Source organism: Toxotes jaculatrix, chromosome 7 (assembly GCF_017976425.1).
Source record: "Toxotes jaculatrix isolate fToxJac2 chromosome 7, fToxJac2.pri, whole genome shotgun sequence".
Classification (NCBI taxonomy): Eukaryota; Metazoa; Chordata; class Actinopteri; family Toxotidae; genus Toxotes; species Toxotes jaculatrix.
Window position 1 is genome coordinate 409,872 of NC_054400.1, and position 17,629 is coordinate 427,500.

The 17,629-nt window shown below is 48.2% G+C and overlaps 2 protein-coding genes across 3 annotated transcripts in view; one reads left to right on the top strand and one right to left on the bottom strand.

The window, feature by feature from the left end:
- Window positions 1-2,564: 2,564 nt before the first annotated feature.
- Window positions 2,565-11,729, bottom strand: qsox2 (quiescin Q6 sulfhydryl oxidase 2). 2 transcript variants are annotated; one of them, XM_041042011.1, is made up of 12 exons: window positions 11,353-11,728; window positions 9,294-9,394; window positions 9,140-9,188; window positions 8,600-8,705; window positions 8,097-8,187; window positions 7,619-7,764; window positions 6,551-6,703; window positions 6,344-6,473; window positions 6,052-6,174; window positions 5,828-5,978; window positions 5,383-5,571; window positions 2,565-4,567 (listed from the first exon to the last, which is right to left on the bottom strand). In XM_041042011.1, the coding sequence occupies exons 1-12, from the start codon at window positions 11,585-11,587 to the stop codon at window positions 4,029-4,031; spliced, it is 2,013 nt and encodes a 670-aa protein (XP_040897945.1). In that variant the 5' UTR covers window positions 11,588-11,728; the 3' UTR covers window positions 2,565-4,028. The 2 variants fall into 2 exon arrangements, with proteins under 2 accessions (XP_040897945.1, XP_040897946.1); XM_041042012.1 differs by lacking the exons at window positions 9,140-9,188; window positions 9,294-9,394 and having other exon boundaries at window positions 11,353-11,729.
- Window positions 11,730-13,654: 1,925 nt separating this feature from the next.
- Window positions 13,655-17,629, top strand: part of cfap77 (cilia and flagella associated protein 77) — a 4,715-nt gene continuing 740 nt past the window's right edge. Inside the window, exons 1-6 of the mRNA XM_041042022.1 lie at window positions 13,655-13,659; window positions 13,970-14,037; window positions 15,393-15,495; window positions 16,741-16,984; window positions 17,066-17,171; window positions 17,327-17,428. Of these exons, the coding sequence (XP_040897956.1) occupies window positions 13,975-14,037; window positions 15,393-15,495; window positions 16,741-16,984; window positions 17,066-17,171; window positions 17,327-17,428 (618 nt within the window). The 5' untranslated portion in view covers window positions 13,655-13,659; window positions 13,970-13,974. The remainder of the gene's footprint in view (window positions 13,660-13,969; window positions 14,038-15,392; window positions 15,496-16,740; window positions 16,985-17,065; window positions 17,172-17,326; window positions 17,429-17,629) is intronic.

A 17,629-nucleotide genomic window follows, 5' to 3' on the forward strand; every position in this document is an offset into this window, starting at 1 on the left:
ATGTATGTGTGTCTGTGTGTGTGTGTGTGTGTGTGGCATGACTTGGCCAAATGCACAGCGCTGCATTGCAGTGCCGAGGCTGAGTTGGCATGCCGAGTACATAGCGTGCATACTGCGACTGTGTGCCAGGCTCACACACACACATCTTTGTTTTACTACATTTGTGGGGACCTGTTGTTGATATAGTGCAGTCCATAATCCCTGACCCAGACCTAAACCAGACCTAAACCAGACCTAAACCAGACCTAAACCCGGTTCCAACCTGAACACTAAAACCACGACTGAAAGCTCAAACAGATATTTAAACCTGTGGGGTCCAGGATTTTGGTCCCCACAAACCTGTTCCTGGTTTTCAGACCCCATGAAGACAGTAAAACAAGCCCAGACACACACACACACACACACACACACACACACACACACACACACACACACAGAAGAAGCAGCTTTCTGCAGCCTCAGCTTCCATCATCACAGTTTAGCTTCCAACATGAGAGAGAGACAGCAAGAGACAGGCAGACAGACAGACAGACAGAGAGAGAGAGAGACAGTAAGGGACAGACAGACAGACAGAGAGACAGGTTTGGTGTCTATATTCAGGTTCTCCACCCAGTTTTAAAGAGAGAGACAGTGGGTGGATGCTGGATCAGGGGGAGGGGTGTGTTGTGTTGAGGCTAAATAAGGACGTGTACAGTATCTGAGCAGCAGTGTGTGTGTGTTTGTGTGTGTGTGTTCTTGTATGGCTTCACATTGTGAGGACCAGTCTGAGTTGTAGAACTCACAGAGTGGGGACATGTTGTCTGGTCCTCACACCTTAAAAGGTCTGTTTGAGGGCTCAGACCTGGTTTTAGGGTTCAGGTTAGAACCAGGTTTAGGCTGGGTCAGGGGTCAGGGGTCAGGGGTCAGGAAACACATGTCAACGAATGTCCTCACAAAGACATAAATACAAGAATATGTGTGAGAATGTGTTTGAGGTCAGCAAACACAAACATCTGATTCTGTTTCCACTGTTTACTGACTCTGATCCGACGACACCACCTCCATCACCTCCACCACCTCCACCTCCATCACCACCACCTCCATCACTTCCACCACCACCACCTCCATCACCTCCACCACCACCACCTCCATCACCTCCACCACCACCACCTCCACCTCCATCACCACCACCTCCATCACCTCCACCACCACCACCTCCATCACCACATTACCTCCATCACTTCCACATCCATCACCTCCATCACCTACACCTCTGTGATCTTCATGTTCATCTCCAGGTTCAGTGTCTGGTCTTCATGTTTTTGTAAATGTTGTATTCTGTGATGACAAAGCAGAACAGATGATCAGAACTTAACCAAGGAGACCATGATGCTGTATCCACAGCAAAGGGAGGAACAGAGCAGCTATAAAAGAATGAACACGGTCAGTGGAAGGACTTCTTCTTCTTCTTCTTCAGGACTGAGGCTGCTGGTCTCTGCTCATCGCAGCAGCTCAGTGTAAACAGTGACCTGAGGGTTAGTGTGTGCTGCTGGTTAGATGTTAGCCAGGTGTCATCTCTGAGCAGTTCTTATGTTCTTTGTTTGCTCTACTGGCACAAAGGATTATGGGATATGGGTGTCCAAAAATACATTTGAGAAAAAAAAAAATTCCATGTTCCTCCAGCTTTCACCTGCCACATGGAGCGCTGTGTAAAAAATAATGATGAGCTCATTGACTTTTCATACAACGCTGACCGCGATGAACTTCCCTCCCAACATTTTCAGCATCACACTGAACCTGCTGTGTATATTGTTTACTGAGAGACAGGTACTGTAAAGAAAGGCTGTGAAAATGAATTTACAGTTAAAAACATTTAAACATTTGCTGCTTCTCTTCTGATCTCATACATTTAACAGAGTAGTAGTCCTGACTGCATTTAGCTGTTAAAAACAAACTCATCTCACTTCCTACGTCTCATTTACAGCAAAAGGAAAATACATTTGTTTGTAGTATTAAATATACAAACATGCCCACGAAGCCAGTTCACCTTAGTCTGGCTCTCTTCAGGTTATCTGGCTTCACTGAGCCTAACGTCCTGGATCACCTGTATCATGAAGCTGGACATTAACTGGATCTGTAAACTCTGGGTTTAATAATCTGGCTGAGTGGGGTCATGTGATGGAGAAGGAGCTCAGGAGTTAAACCCACAGAGAGCGGGATAACCGCGGACCACAGGCCTGTAGCACGACGCAGCATCCGAGCTTCACTTCAGGTTTAACTCTGGGCTCTCAGGGGTACGACGGTGGTTCCGGGTCACATCGCCATGGTAACTGCCGCTGCACAGCTAACCTGCTCCACATCAGATCAAAAGCTGTCAACAACCCAATTGCTGACCAATCAGATCACTGGAAGCACGGAGTCATCATTCCTACAGGATCCTGACAGGGACAAAAGAGTTTCCAATGAAGTGGTGAATAATAAAGAGCATCAGGTCTGTCTGTAGATGAGTGGATGGTTTTTCATGTGTCCACTCCGGTTTGTGCCACAGGCGTCAGACGGAAAGAAGAAACCACATATTTTAGAAATATATTTATTATCCGGATTTTCAGATTTGATGCAAATTACACTTATAAAGGTCTATACACACACGCACACACACGTACACACATACACACGCACACATACACACACACACACACGCACACATACACACACACACGCACACATACACACACACGCACACACATACACACGCACACATACACACACACACACACATACACACACATGCACACACATACACACGCACACATACACACGCACGCACAAAACCTGCATGTCATGTAACTGTTGGGCTGAATGCTATTACACTACAACATTCTTTGTTTTTATTCATGAAGCAGCCGTGGCCACGAGGTGTCACCAAATCCCAAAATCCATCACTGATCAGCTGATCAATAATACCTCCATCAACCAATCATCAATCAATCAATCAATCAATCACTGTGTCAGCAGAGATTCATTCATCTGGACAGGTCCATGTTTCACAGCAAAGAGAATAGAGGCTAACACACACACACACGCACACACACGCACGCACATGCACGCACACACACACAGTTTGTGTAGATGGAGGCGGAGCCTGAGAGGACAGGTGAGTTGTCTGTCAGCAGGTTTAACATTTGGCACAAAGTGAACTCTGAGAGTCTCCACCCAGCAGAACCAGTCTGATCCAGTTCAGTCCCAGTCTGCCACTGGTCTCTCATCAGGTTCCTCACAGAACCCTGGGTTCCAGTCCAGTCCAGATCCGACACACATCTGAAAACACAACAGGGCTCAGGATCCAGTCTGGCCTTTGAAAGGGAAAATAAATAAGTCCAGTCCTCAGAGTCCAGACCAGGTTTAAACCTGAGTCTTTAAATACAACACGTCCAGAGCAGGTTCCACATCTGAGCCACTAAAACCCAAACCCGGTCCGGTCCGGTCCGGTCCGGTTCAGGGCTGGATTTTAAACAGAAGCAGAATAAAAACACTAAAATTCACTGAACAAACATTCGACCACAGAATCAGGAAACTGGACTGAACGTCAGTCAGACGGTGAACGGGCTAACGGCGCCCTCCACAGGTGCAGGGTCGGCCCTGCCGTACTCGAGTACAATTTGCACAAAGATTAAAACCAAGCGCACAACTTTTTAAAAACTGAAACAGCTCAACACGACTGAAGAGCGTGGACCTGGTCTGCACCACCTCCAGGTTCCCGCCTTCACGGTCGATCATGGTTCTCATGACCAGAGGACAGAGGGACGACACGCGCTGGTGCGTGGCTGAGTGGAGGTCCATCCCCCCTCTGCAGGGGGAAATGCTGACTGCTGTGGTTTCACTGGGATAAACTGGAAACACTGGAGACGGATTTCACAGGAACTACTTTCTAACTAAACATGGAACTATTCCTGAAGCCTGAGCGACACTGAGTGGACCCCAGCCCTGAACTGATCCAGTCCAAACCGGTCTGTTCAGGACCGGTCCGGTTCGGTTCGGTCCGGTCCGGGTCACACGTGGAGGCGGGAGTGTCGGAGTTTCCACCTTCTGGATCGGACTTTGAAGAAGAAGAAGAGGAGCATGAGAAAGAGGCAGGAGCAGACGTACAGGACCACACACAGACTCATGTCCACACTGTTAAAACCCAGACCCAGAATCCACACGCCTCCCCCTGCTCCTCCTCCTCCCCCCCTGTGCCCCGGCACCTCACCCCTGTCTTCCCCCTTCTGAACCTGGTGTTCGAGTCGAGGCTCCGGCTGCTCCTCAGCTCGCCTCTCCTCCTCCTTTCTCTGTCCTCCTCCTCCTTGGTGCTCCTCCTGAGGACGGCTGGTTTGCACAGGATCAGGATTTGGAGGAGATGCAGGGAGATGTGGGGGAGTCAGGGAGTATCTGGGGGACAGGTTGGAGGCTCCATAGTGATGTCGGAGGAAGCGGAGGATGTTGTCGTGGTTCCAGACGTGGACGCCATTTTTCTCCTCGTGGCAGGAGGCGCAGAGGGAGGGGCTTGGCCACGGAGCTTTAGGGAAGAGGGGGTCGTCGCTCAGAGAGCCTGGGGGGGGAGGAGGGGGAGGGGGGTAAATGTTAAACCCTGAGCCTCTGCTTGGTGCTGATGATGATGATGATACATACACAGTAATTACAATGTTAATACAGTAACATGGTTATTAACAGCAGCTGAATCAGCTGTGATCAGCTCCTGTCTGCAGTGAACCATGGAGGAACACACACGTCTCACTGGATCACTGTGACACTGAAGGAAAGTTAAAAACAGCAGGATTCTGAATGAAGTTCTGCAGGAGAGACGTCAGAATACACAGCGACTGAGCTCTGACACAAACCGTCGTCTGTCTCTGAGTTACAGCAGCTCATCAACACGCTTTACTGTAACTGAACCTGTGTGTGCGTGTGTGTGTGTGTGCGTGTGTGTGTGTGTGCGTGTGTGTGTGTGTGTGCGTGCGTGTGTGTGCGTGTGCGTGCGTGTGCATGTGCGTGCGTGTGCGTGCGTGTGCGTGCGTGCATGTGTGTGTGCGTGTGTGTGCGTGCGTGTGCTTGTGTGCGTGCGTGTGCGTGTGCTTGTGTGCGTGTGCGTGTGCTTGTGTGCGTGTGTGTGCGTGCGTGTGCTTGTGTGCGTGTGTGCGTGCGTGTGCGTGTGCTTGTGTGTGTGCGTGCGTGTGCGTGTGTGTGTGCTTGTGTGCGTGTGTGTGTGTGTGTGTGTGCGTGCGTGTGCGTGCGTGTGCTTGTGTGCGTGTGTGTGCGCTTGTGTGCGTGTGTGTGCGTGCGTGTGCTTGTGTGCGTGTGTGTGGTGCGTGTGCGTGTGTGCGTGCGTGTGCGTGCGTGTGCGTGTGTGCGTGCGTGTGCAGATACCAGCCAGTCTGTAGTTGACCATGTTGTGTTGGTTCCACAGCCACAGTATCTGGTCCTCTCTGTCCTGGACTCTGTCCATACTGACGTCAGCGGCCTGTTCGAAGTGTCGCCCACACTGCTCACAGCCGAAGAACGTCCTGATGTACCGACGCATCACCTGCAGCACCGGGGCCGCCTCGCCCTCCAGACCTGCGTGACGTAGACGTATGCACAGACATCTGAACGTTAGCGTCTGAAGTTCCGCAGGTGACCAAAACAGCCCTGCAAAAAAACCAGGCCAGGCTGTGTGATGGTGGGAGGAGTCTCGTTTCAGGACCAGGTGGCGTCTGACGCCGTGGTTTCATCACGTGGCAGAGCTGCTCACTGAGCGGTGCTGGTCTGAGCACAGAGGCAGGAGGGGGAGGTGCTGTGTGTGTGTGTGTGTGTGTGTGTGTGTGTGTGTTACCTGTATTTTCCAGTGCGCTGGGCTTGGCGTCATGTTGGACAGTCAGAACATGAAACAGAGTCCAGAGGGAACATGGGTAACCTCGGAGCCCCACCCTGCTACCCTGACAACCAACCCATCGAAGCTCTGCCCCCAGGAACACACCTGAGATCTGGACAGGTAACAGGAAGTCAGCTGCTGCTCTGTGTGTGTGTGTGTGTGTGTGCTCAGTTTGTGTGTCTCACCCTCATCTTGTTGTCCACTAGGTCCAGGACGGCCTGGTAGGGAATTCGCTGCAGCGGCAGACTGAACAGCCAATCAGAGAGAGTCTCCATCAGCTTCACCACCGAACCCCCACCTGGATACAGCTGCACAGGTGGAGAGAGAACACACAGTTTCCACTGAGTGGGGGTCAGGGGTCAGGGGTCAGAGGTGGATTCATGATGTCTGCACTGGCCTGCACTGCACAGACATAGACACAGACACACACACACACACACACATACACACACACACACACACACCTGTTGTTGTTACCTTAGCAACCAAAGTGACAAAATCCTTGAAGATCTGGAGCTCCGCCCCCTCCAGGGTGCTATGGGTAGCCAGCTCGACCCTCAGCAGGTAGTGGAGAGCTGACTCCAGATCAGCTGTGTACACCTTGGACCTGTCAGAGACAGACACCTGTTTACGGACGATCCACCGGCTCTGAACCGCACTGAGCCGAGTCGGTCCGAGTCTCACCTGTCGAAGTCTCTCCAGGGTTCGGTGCTCTGTTTGTCCGGCAGCGCCCCCATCTGACCGACGCTGGAACTGCTGCCATCTGACTTCAACCTGCGCTGAACACCCGGTAACGTCCTCAGCGAGGAGGAGAAGAAGAAACGCAGCGGCTTCTGCCTGAAAGATGAGAAAAAGAAGAAGGAGTGAGGTTTGCTGCTGTGCCACTGTGGATCCTGTCGATCGAGGCTGTGACGACTGTCCACAGCTGTCCACAGCTGGATCCGCACTGTCTGAAGCTTCACAGCTGCTTTTTGGTTTAAGGTTTGTACGTTTTAATTTCCATTATATTTTCAGACACACGCTTTTTAAAGTGTGTTTTAAAGATGAGTTTCATGGACAAACCCCGACACGAACAACTTCCACCTCTCACTATCTAACACAGGGAGTCCGATCTTTCTCTGAGCTTAAATCATTTCTGACGATTAATCTTCTGATTGTTTGAAGTGACGCTGCGGGATCGAACCCACACTCTGTCCTCCTCATGTTCTATCTGCAGATGTTCCAGTTTCAAACATTCACCTTTCATCACCAGCCTGAGAAGAAACAGCAGCTCTGATGTTACGTCAGAACACACACTAAAATCTAATGAGCTACAGAAGGTGATCACAGACAGGCTGAGATAAGACTAAGGGTTAGGGTCAGGGTGTCCCTTCTGTCCAACTGTCCCAGTAACAGCAGCTGAATCAGCTGTGATCAGCTCCTGTCTGCAGTGAAGCTGTGGAGGTACAGACACGTCTCACTGGATCACTGTGACACTGAGGGACACTTAAAAACAGCAGGATTCTGACTGAGGTTCTGCAGGAGGGACATCAGAGACGATGATATCCTCAGGAAGTGATGTCACACTGAATCTGTTTCAGGTCTGTGGGAGGAGCAGGACTCTAACTGACCTCCCCCCTGAGGAGACTTCAGTCTTTCTCTTGTGTCTTTGTCCTGCTAAGTGTCCACAGAGCTACGGGCTAAACTCCTGAGAAGCAGGAAGAAGTTTGCATCACTGAAGAGACACAAGTGTGTGTGTGTGTGTTCACTCACACATGCAGGTGTGTGTGTGTCCCGTTGGGGTGCAGCAGGTAGATGGAGGGAAAGGCTGTGATCTTCAGAGCGTCCAGCAGGGGGAGATCAGAGCTCAGGGCTCTCTTTACCTCCACACCTGAGAACTGCAGCAGGTCCAGGATCACCTGAGACACGCACACATGCACGCACACACACACGCACGCACACACGCACGCACACGCACACACACACACACACACACACACACACACACACGCACGCACGCACGCACGCACGCACGCACACACACACGCACACAAACACACACAGTAGGGAAATGAAATAAATGATTCAGACCAAAAAATAGGAAACTGGAGCAACTGTGCAGAAGATGAATGAATGAATGAATGAATGAATGAATGGATCTGATCTCATTATTTCCCTGTGTAACAATGCGTCTGTTTATCTGCAGTTTCACCTGAAACAGGTGAAACTGCATCATCTTTTATTCTCCTACCTCTCGTCCCACGAAGGAGTCTGGTTCTTCTATGACGATGGCAGTGTAGTGATCTGACCTTTGACCCAGCAGAGGCAGGAGCTCCACAGAGCTACAGACAGGCAGACAGACAGACAGACAGGCAGACAGACAGACAGGCAGTGTAATTGTCTCCGTGTTGTCGTGCAGGTACTCGCTGCTTTGAAGGGAACATGAAGCGTAGTTCAGTGTCTGCAGCGACAGGTGTGGGTCGGAGTGATTCACCTGTAACACCAGTGTCTGGGTCAGAGCTCAGACGCTGCACCTGTGATCCTGCAGCTCTGAAAACTGAAAACTGACCTTTCTGACAAAAACAAGGCTGAAGCTAAACAAACAGAAACATTACACAGAAACGGTTCCTCTGTCTGTGAGCAACGTTCTCTGATGTTCTGTGAAGAACCAGACTCAGCTGCAGATCTGCAGAGATTCACTCTGACAGTCAAACATGTGATCACGTGGTCTCACGATGCCGCTCCTCCTCTCACCTGTATGGTTCTAATGGAGGACAGTGATCGGGCCAGTCCAGTCTGGTGTGGTTCTGCAGGATGTTCACCATCAGCTGTCTCACTGACTGGATCTGTCTGTCTGCACCTGGACACACAGACAGAAACCTGTTTTACTTTCTGAATCATGTGATGTTTCTTCAGAACTTCCTGTTTCCTGTGACTGATCTCTGATCAGATCATTTATCCTGAGTCGCTGATGCGTCAGCAGCATTTTCCTGTTGGAGCTGGTCTGAGCTACTTTATATACTGGGAGATAATGTAGTTCACTGGTTCCCAACCAAAGGCTCAGGCCCCTTCAGAGGGTCAGCAGATAAGTCTGAGGGTCGTCAGATGATGCGAATGAACTTTTCTCTGATGTCTCAGTTCTTTCAGAGCTCACTCACTCTGAAAACAACTAATGGACCTGTCCTCATCCTCTGTGATGTATTTGTACTGTGAAGTCCGAGGGACACTTCATAAGACACAGCTCAGAGCGTGTCCTCGGTCCTGTCCTGGCAGGCAGGTGTGTGAGCGTCTCACCTCTGTAGGTCGTCCCTCTGTCTGTCGGTGAGCCGTGAGCCCGAAAATACTGAGGACAACAAGATCAGTGATGTTACTACAGGAGGGGACACAGGAGGGGACACAGCATCAGTAAACGTGCTCAGCGCGGCGTGCACACACTGCTCTCACATACTTTGAATGTTGGGTAGAACTTGATGCTGTACTCTTTACAGATGTCAAAGTTTTCCTCCTGAGCACAGTCCAGCACGGCGACACTGATGGCCTGCTGCCAGTCTGACACAGAGACAGAGACAGAGACAGAGACCATCATCAGGTGCAGTGCATGGTACAATTCAGCAGTTAACATCCCATCATGCTCTCTGGTATAGAAATGCTGAACCAGGTGAAGTTGATTCAATTGTCTGAACAGGAGCTGTGGGAAAGACGACAGAGGACAGAGACAGTTGTCCACAGAGCTGCCTGGAAGATGGGGACGTGATCAGACTGCGTCAGCAGCAACAGTCCGTCACTGGACAAGTGCACGTGCGGCGTCACCTGTCGGACAGGTCTCTCCACCATCATCATCCAAACATCTGTCCAGAGTCCAGAGACTCAGACAGTCAAAGACAAGGAGCCTGAAGCTGGAGGTCTGGAGGCCGGTGGTGGACCAGGACCTGACTGAGACTCTGTCCCCGTCTGTCCTTCACAGTGTACAACAGAAAACATCGGCAGATAAAAACATGTGAACACATGATTCATTCTGTCACAGCTGCACAGGCAGCGAGCTGCATTTACTCAGGGATGTAATTAGTCTCTGTTCACTCACTGGTATAAATGAGGTGGACAAAATAATAGAAACACCTGTCAGAGTAACACGGTGCAGCTGAGACACAGACTGAGACCTGAACCAGGACCATCACGATCCAGAGACCAGGAGCTGAAACCAGATCCTGCAGCAGATGTTTCTGATCAGCTGCTTTAAATATCATCAACCTAAAACTGTGTGTGTGTGTGTGTGTGTGTGCGTGCGTGCGTGCGTGCGTGTGCGCATGTGCACGTGCGTGTGTGCGTGCGCGTGTGTGTTGTCTCCCAGCTGTCTGTATGTCAGGGTTCAGGGGGCGTCAGGGTCTTTGTCTCTCACATAAAGAGAGAGAGAGTATGTGGTGTGTGTGTGTGTGTGTGTGTGTGTGTGTGTGTGTGTGTGTGTGTGTGTGTGTGTTGAAGCAGCTGGTCTCTGGTTAACTTGTTCCCCAGCGACAGATGGAGGGGACAGATTCCCACCGGTTGTTCTGTGTGTGTGTGTGTGTGTGTGTTCAGGTTTTTGCATGTTTTAGAGACATAAACAAACAATGGAAACTTTTCTGTGAATGAATGTCCAGACCTGGGCCTGTCAGTGAAACTCAGCTCCGCCTGTACTGAGCGTTATCGCTCTGTGACCTCGTTTGTACCTGAGCAGGTGAAATGCTTTGGACAGGTCAGACAGGTGTAGAGCTGACAGACTCAGGTACAGGAACCTACTGTCCACTGCTGTGGCTCAGACTGAATCAATGAATCTAAATAAATAAAAGTAATTTAACAAAAGATGTTTCATTGTTGTGACACTGTTAGCTAACTGAGCTAACTGAGCTAACAGTTCTTTGATGTGTAACCAGTTTACGTCTCAGGTGCCTCAGGTGTGACCTCCCAGAGCAGTTTCTTGTTATTCAGAGACCTGACTGAACCCGACTGTCACCTGACTGCTGCCCGGAAACCTGAACTGCTTTACCTGTAAGCAGAACAGGTGAAAACCTCCATCTTCGTGTCAGTAGAGATTCAGTGACCAACTAGCAGCTAGCTTTAGCCAACAGCAGAAAAGTGTTGTGGTGGTTTCTTCAGGTGAATATGAGCCGGGCTCCTCCACAGTAAGATACTCCGGGTTAGATTACACCAAAGCAGTTCCTGTACGTAATCACTCCATCAGGCAGAACTCCATTCAAAAATCTGCTATTTTCACCTGTTTGACACAACGTTTAACATTTCAGAGAATCTATATTAAATTCTTTAGTGAACCACACGAGATTAGTTGAGATTTTAGAGTAATTAAGTGTTGATTTTTGGATTGTGTTATATTACTGGAGAAACGGAAAACAGCGACTGACACTGTGAGAGTTAACAATTGGCCTTAAAAGAATTAAACAGCAATATTTCCAATGGAGTCTGGTCTTCCTGGTTACACAGCCAGGGAATCACACCGAGGGTGTCTGATGAAATACCTTTGACGTCCTGGGCCAGGGTCTTCCATGTGCTGGAGTACTGGACGCAGTGTCCGCACCAAGAGGAGAAGAACTGGACCAGCCAGGCCGAAGACGAGTTGCTGACGGTGGGCTTCAGGTTGCTGCTGCTCAGGATCACCAGCGGGTCCTCCTCCGTGTACAGGCGGGCTGCGGCTTCCAGGCCCCCGGGGAAGAGCCAGAGCATAACCGCTGCTTTGAACCAGAGCCGGAGCATCTCTGCCGTCCGGGGAGAGACACAGAGGACAGGCGGTCAGAGAGCTGGACGGTTTGTGGCGAAAACAAGCAGAGAGAGCTGGGGAGACATGAGAGCCGAGCCCCGCTAACACGTACGTGTGTGAACAGCGGAGAGACGCAGGAAGGACAGACGTCTCACTCTGAAGGAGTTTCCGGGAAACAGAGAACCTGAAACAGGGAGAACACAGAGTGAATTCTGTCTGTTCACTTGATCAGTGACAGCCACTGAGACTCAGACTGACAGTATCACCGATTTATGTGATCGCTTTAGGTTGTTATAGCAACCCTCTCATTTGAGGAATGGCCTTTGTTTTAACTTTGGAGTGAGGTTTGTTTCAATTGACGATCTTTCTCAGTCAGACTGACGCGTGGACTTACGTCAGCACCGTGCTGCATTAAAGGTTTGCTCGAAAATCTGAGCGTCAGCTGAAAACTCGACATCAGTTCATTGAAAGAAGTAAACGAAGTGTTTCCACTGTCGCTGAAATGTTCGTGTGCAAACGTTCAAAATGAATTAAACCGTGAAAACAGAGAGTTTAAGTCTTTGAAGGAGCTGAAGCAGCGACAGGATTTGAAATTTCATCTGTAATAAGTTAATATTAACCCCACCAGCTTTGATAATTATGTTTATTCTAATTCATTCCTGTTGATTATTGGGGACAGAAAGAAACAGAATCTCTGCAGATACAAAACCTTTTTATCAACAAGGGTTATGAACATCAAATAAAACATCACCTTTTATTTGATTCGACTAGTTTCTTTATTTTAATTAAATTCTATTTTAGCATTTATTTATAGTGATTTATCAATAAACACTAATACTTTAACTAAAGATATGCTTTTAATGGATTTCATTTGTTGCTCTTTTCTCTGTCTCTGTAGGTATGGTCAGAAACCTGCTGTGTGGTGTGTGATTGTGTTGTAACACATTGTGTACTGTATTTTTGTAATTGCATATTTTGTTTTATCTCACGTGAAGAATGATGCTTGAGTGATAAGATCAGACTTTGTTGATCGCTAAAATGAGACAAGAGGAACGAAAACAAAGAATTGGAATAAAGTCTCTGAATAAAATAACTGAAGTAAAGCGAAATCAACATAAAAGCAAATAGAAAACTAAGACAAAAAATGAGCTCAGCTTGGGTTTTTGGAAATTCAAGGAGGTAAATTTATTTATATATTTTGCCAAAGAAAATTTTTCCATAAAAACATATAATTAAAAAAATAATCTTTTTGTCCTGCAAAACCAGAAAACAGAACTTCTGCTTTTCCCTTCTCATCACATCTCAACACTGAGCACTGCATGAGCTAAGCCTTCCTATTTTCTCTACGGTCCCTGAATGCAGCAGTACTCTGCTGCCCCCTGCAGGCCGATGGCTCAGGTGTCCGTGTCACTCTCCCTCCACAAATAAAGACAAATATTTTTATTCATCATTCAAAAAGGAGAAACATGACCAGTTAACCACAGACGGTCAGTCCTCTGCTGCTGAGCGTCAGTTCTGTCTGTGAGATTTGTAACAGTCATACTGATTTACTTCATAAACACTCAACACCTTTTTCATTAAACTGATGTTCAGTTATTTATGAATCTGTGGCTATAAAAATGCTAAAAACAAAAAACATCAACCGAAACAACAACAAACTAAAAGATAAACTGAAGTTGGACTAAATCTCACATACAGTGGATGAGCTGAGCTGATAACAACTGACTTTGGTTTGATTTGGCTTTTCAACATGTTTGTCTTCATCTTCTCATCTTCTCATGATCTTTGTTGTTTTAGTCTTTGTACAGTTTTTTGTTCGCTCTGTTTTCACTCAATCAATCAATCAAAATCAAATGAATAAATAAATAAAAGTTTGTCTTTTGTGTCGAAATAGAAATAAATCTGCTGAAGAACCGTCAGCGAGGTTTCACTCTTTTCAACTTTAATTTGAAAACCATGAACTTTAAACTTCCGGTTGAACGGTTTTTTTTTTCTCCTACCACAACGTTTGGTATTCTGTTACCATAGCAACGGAGCAGCTCGACACCGGAGGACACGGAAAATTCAGGTGAGCGCTTGTAAATGTTTAAATGTGAGCACGTTACGTTTCCGCTCAGGTGAGTTCAGGTAAAGTGTTTACACCAGTTCCCGGGTCTGGTTTGAACTTTGACCTGTTTTAATTCAAATGTTCGGTTTGTCTGAAGCGGCTCAACGAGCAGGTGTGTGTGTGTGTGAGTGTGTGTGTGTGTGTGTGTGAAGACTTCCCAGCATGCACTGCTCAGTCCCGGCTCAAACGACCTGAGCAGCTCCATAAAACCAACCAAGCTGTTCAGGATTCATGACTCTGTCTCTGCCCTTCATCATCTTCACTCTGACAGGAAACATGTCATCACCAAGGGTGGGCGTGGTCAGAGACTCCATGCTGACCAATCCGCTGCTGATCAAGGTAAACAATCACAACAACTTTTCACTTGTTAGATTCAGCAGATAGAGACTTTTATTGTGAAGGAGCTGCAGATGTCAGTTGTTTTTCCTGTTTTCCGTTGGTGATTGAAGCGTCAGTGAGTGTTGATGTGCGGCTGAGCTGAGTTTAAAGACCGGTGTCATGTCCAGGTATGATCACCTGATGAGATCATACTCCAGGAATCATCAGATCCTGCTGATCCTCATTCAAATCATCCATCACTTTTAGTTTCAGTTGGTTACCATGGATACAGGGAGAAAGGCCGTCTCAGTCAGTGATGGTTACCTGTTTAACTCACCTTGTTGTCATGATGCTTGATTGGCTGAGGGCTCACACCACAGATGTTCACAGGTTTTGGTCTAGAGGACAGACCTCAGACTGTGGACGGAGGGACGGCAGCAGGTTTTGGTCTCTGCAGGCTGATTTCAGACAGAAGACAGAGCTTGGACCAGTTCTTTTCACCTTTTATTTGCTTCCCTTAGGAAACATTATCAGGAAGTTTCCAGAACTTGTCAGTAAAGCCAGAGGAAACAATCAGCTAACTAAGCTTCAGACCTGGAGGACCAGTAATTTTCTGCTTCACAGGCTGAAGTTACTGTAACTGGTCCCAGGCAGCTGAGGAACTTCATCTCTGACCATCCTGTTACTCCAGTGCCACTGTGAGGAACCTGCCAGTTACTGAATGCTGTTCTACTGTGGTTCCTAGAGTCTCCAACAGTACAACAGGTGTCAGATTGTTCAGCTCTCAGACTCCTCTTCTGTGGAACCATTTACCAGTTTGACTCTGGGAGGCAGACTGGGAGGCAGACTGGGAGGCAGACTCACTCTCCATGATTAAGAGGAGGCTAAAAAGCTTCATCTTTGATAAAACATATAAAGCACTTTCTCTCTCTCCCTCTCTCTCTCCCCCTCTCTCTCCCCCTCTCTCTCTCCCTCCCCCTCTGCCCCCCCTCTCCCTCTCTCTCCCTCTCCCTCTCTCTCCCTCTCCCTCTCTCTCTCCCCCCTTCTCTCCCTCTCCCTCTGCCCCCCTCTCTCTCTCCCTCTCTCTCCCTCTCTCTCTCTCTCCCTCCCTCTCTCCCTCCCTCTCCCTCTCTCCCTCCCTCTCTCTCTCTCTCTCCCTCTCTCTCTCACTCTCTCCCTCCCTCTCTCCCTCCCTCTCTCCCCCCCCCCCCCCCTCCCCCCTCTCTCTCCCCCTCTCTCTAACATTATAGAACCTGCTCTGTGTGGAAAGTGCCTTGAGATAACTTGTGTTATGATTTGATTCAGTATAAATAAAATGATAATTAATGATGAAGATAATGAAGATGATGATTTTGCCCTCCCCCTCCTGTGTGCAGGCATCTCTGGGTCAGACCAGGTCCAGAGGTCTCTCAGTTCCTGGTCCAGATTTCACCTTTGGGACCGGCAGCAGCTCACTGCGAGACGGTGGCGTGGCTGAGGGTAAGCTCCGCCCACTGTAAACAACAACAACAGAAAACAAACAAAAATATATAAAAGACTCTGTGACATCAGAAATGCAACCAGCTGTTTTAAATAACAGATTAGCAACGTGAGTGATATGAGACATTAGCATAAGACATTAGCATGAGATGTTAGCATGAGACACTAGCATGAGACATTAGCATGAGACATTAGCATGAGACATTAGCATGAGACATTAGCATTAGACGTTAGCATGAGACATTAACATGATCATCAACAAAACCTTAATCAAAAATCTGGTGAAACTCATGAAACGAGATTTCAACAACTTCTATCAAGAGTAAAAGGCAAACGTGATGACTGTGAACGCAACGTACCGACTGTGTGTGTGTGTGTGTGTGTGTGTGTGTGTGTGTGTGTGTGAGGGTTGGCAGCGGTCAGCTGTCACAGTGTGTTTGTGTGAAGGAAACATGCCTTCAGGCAACAATCCCTGCTGTCACTCACACACACACACACACACACACACACACACACACACACACACACACACACACACACACTGTGTGTCTCAGACTTGGTTTTAGGGTTAAAGTTGAGCATTTGAATCATCCTCTGCTGTTTCTGTGTGTGTGTGTGTGTGTGAGAGAGTGAGTGTGTGTGTGTGCATTTACATTAATGTAATAATAGTAGTAAATATTAATAATATGAACTTTATTGGTGTAGCACCTGAATGAATGAATGAATGAATGTTGTAGCACTTGATCTCATCATATAATAACATGAGAAACATTCAAATGGACGAAGGATGAAAATCAGTGAAACAGTGTTAGATTTAGTTTTTATTCCCGTGGGAATTATAAATCGATTTAAATCGTTCCTGACACTCTTCACCTGTGCCCCAGGTTTTTAATGGGAGCTCGCAAACATGACACCAGTTTGAATTTCTTCACACTGGCTCCCAGTTAAACTTCATGCTGATTTTAAGATTTTGGTTCTGACTTTTAGAGCAACACACGGAGAAGCCCCTAAATACATCTGTGATCTTTTAACCCCATACTCCGATCGATCGGTCGACCGATCGATCGATCGATCGATCGATCGATCACCCTTATTGGTTTGGTTCTACATTATTTTAATAAGTTGTAATTATTTAATGTTAAATGTCTTATTTTTTATATTTTTTATTTTATTATCTGTGAAGTGTGTAAATAAAGTTTACTTGCTGCTGGGAGATGTAGTTTCTGAGACGTGTCCCTGTGTCAGTTCTGTCCAGTTGGAGCGTCCAGTCCACACATGAAGACTCTGCTCCTCATCGACCGGGCATTCCGGACTTCGTGTCTCTGAACCGGGACGCGGTGAAGTCTGGTCTGGTGACGTCCAAAGAACTGAGTCAGTACCGGGCCAGAGAGGGCGTGGCCAAGACAGCACGCCCCGCTCCAAGACAGCGAGAGGGCGGGGCTTCACTGTGCCCGGTGGTGCCTGACATCACCTTTGGAGCCACAACAAGGTCAGACAGTAGAGACACAGAGGTGATAATTGATTACTGATTGTTGGTGATTGACGCAGCAGTGATTGATCTGTCCATCAGGGCGTCGTCTCCTCTGTCCGACCTCCTCTCTCATCAGTACGCTCGCCGCTGGCTGGACGAACAGCTGAGCAGGAATCAAACCAGCAACCACAAACAGCTGCACAGGGTGAGAGAGACATTAAAGACATTATGGGGACACTCAGGGGCCAGAAGCAGGCAGGTCCCCACATTAATGTAATTTTTATTTTGAAATATAATCAGGACAGTGAGACAGACTCTGGGTCAGGTCTGCTCCCAGGTGACACCTGTGTCTGTGTGTAGGTTAGACCAGGCTGTGTCCCAGAGACCAGGACCAGTCTGCTGAGGAGGAGCAGAGCTCTGCCTGTCCCACAGACACCATTCAGACTGGCACACTTCACACAGGTAACACACACACACACACACACGCGCATGCACGCACACAGACACACACACACACACACACACACACACGCACACACGCGCGCATGCACGCACACACACACACACACGCGCGCGCATGCACGCGCACACGCACACGCACACGCACGCACACACACACACACACACACGCATGCACGCACATGGCTCTATGGAGCTTTCAGC

Bases quoted from the DNA above. Each gene is read 5' to 3' on its own strand.
- qsox2 (XM_041042011.1), bottom strand. From the start codon at position 11,587: ATGCTCCGGCTCTGGTTCAAAGCAGCGGTTATGCTCTGGCTCTTCCCC. The intron at 9,189-9,293 runs GTATGTGAGAGC...TGTTGTCCTCAG, and splicing joins AGTTCTACCCAACATTCAAA to TATTTTCGGGCTCACGGCTC. The intron at 7,765-8,096 runs GTAGGAGAATAA...TGCGTGTCTCAG, and splicing joins ACTCCTTCGTGGGACGAGAG to GTGATCCTGGACCTGCTGCA.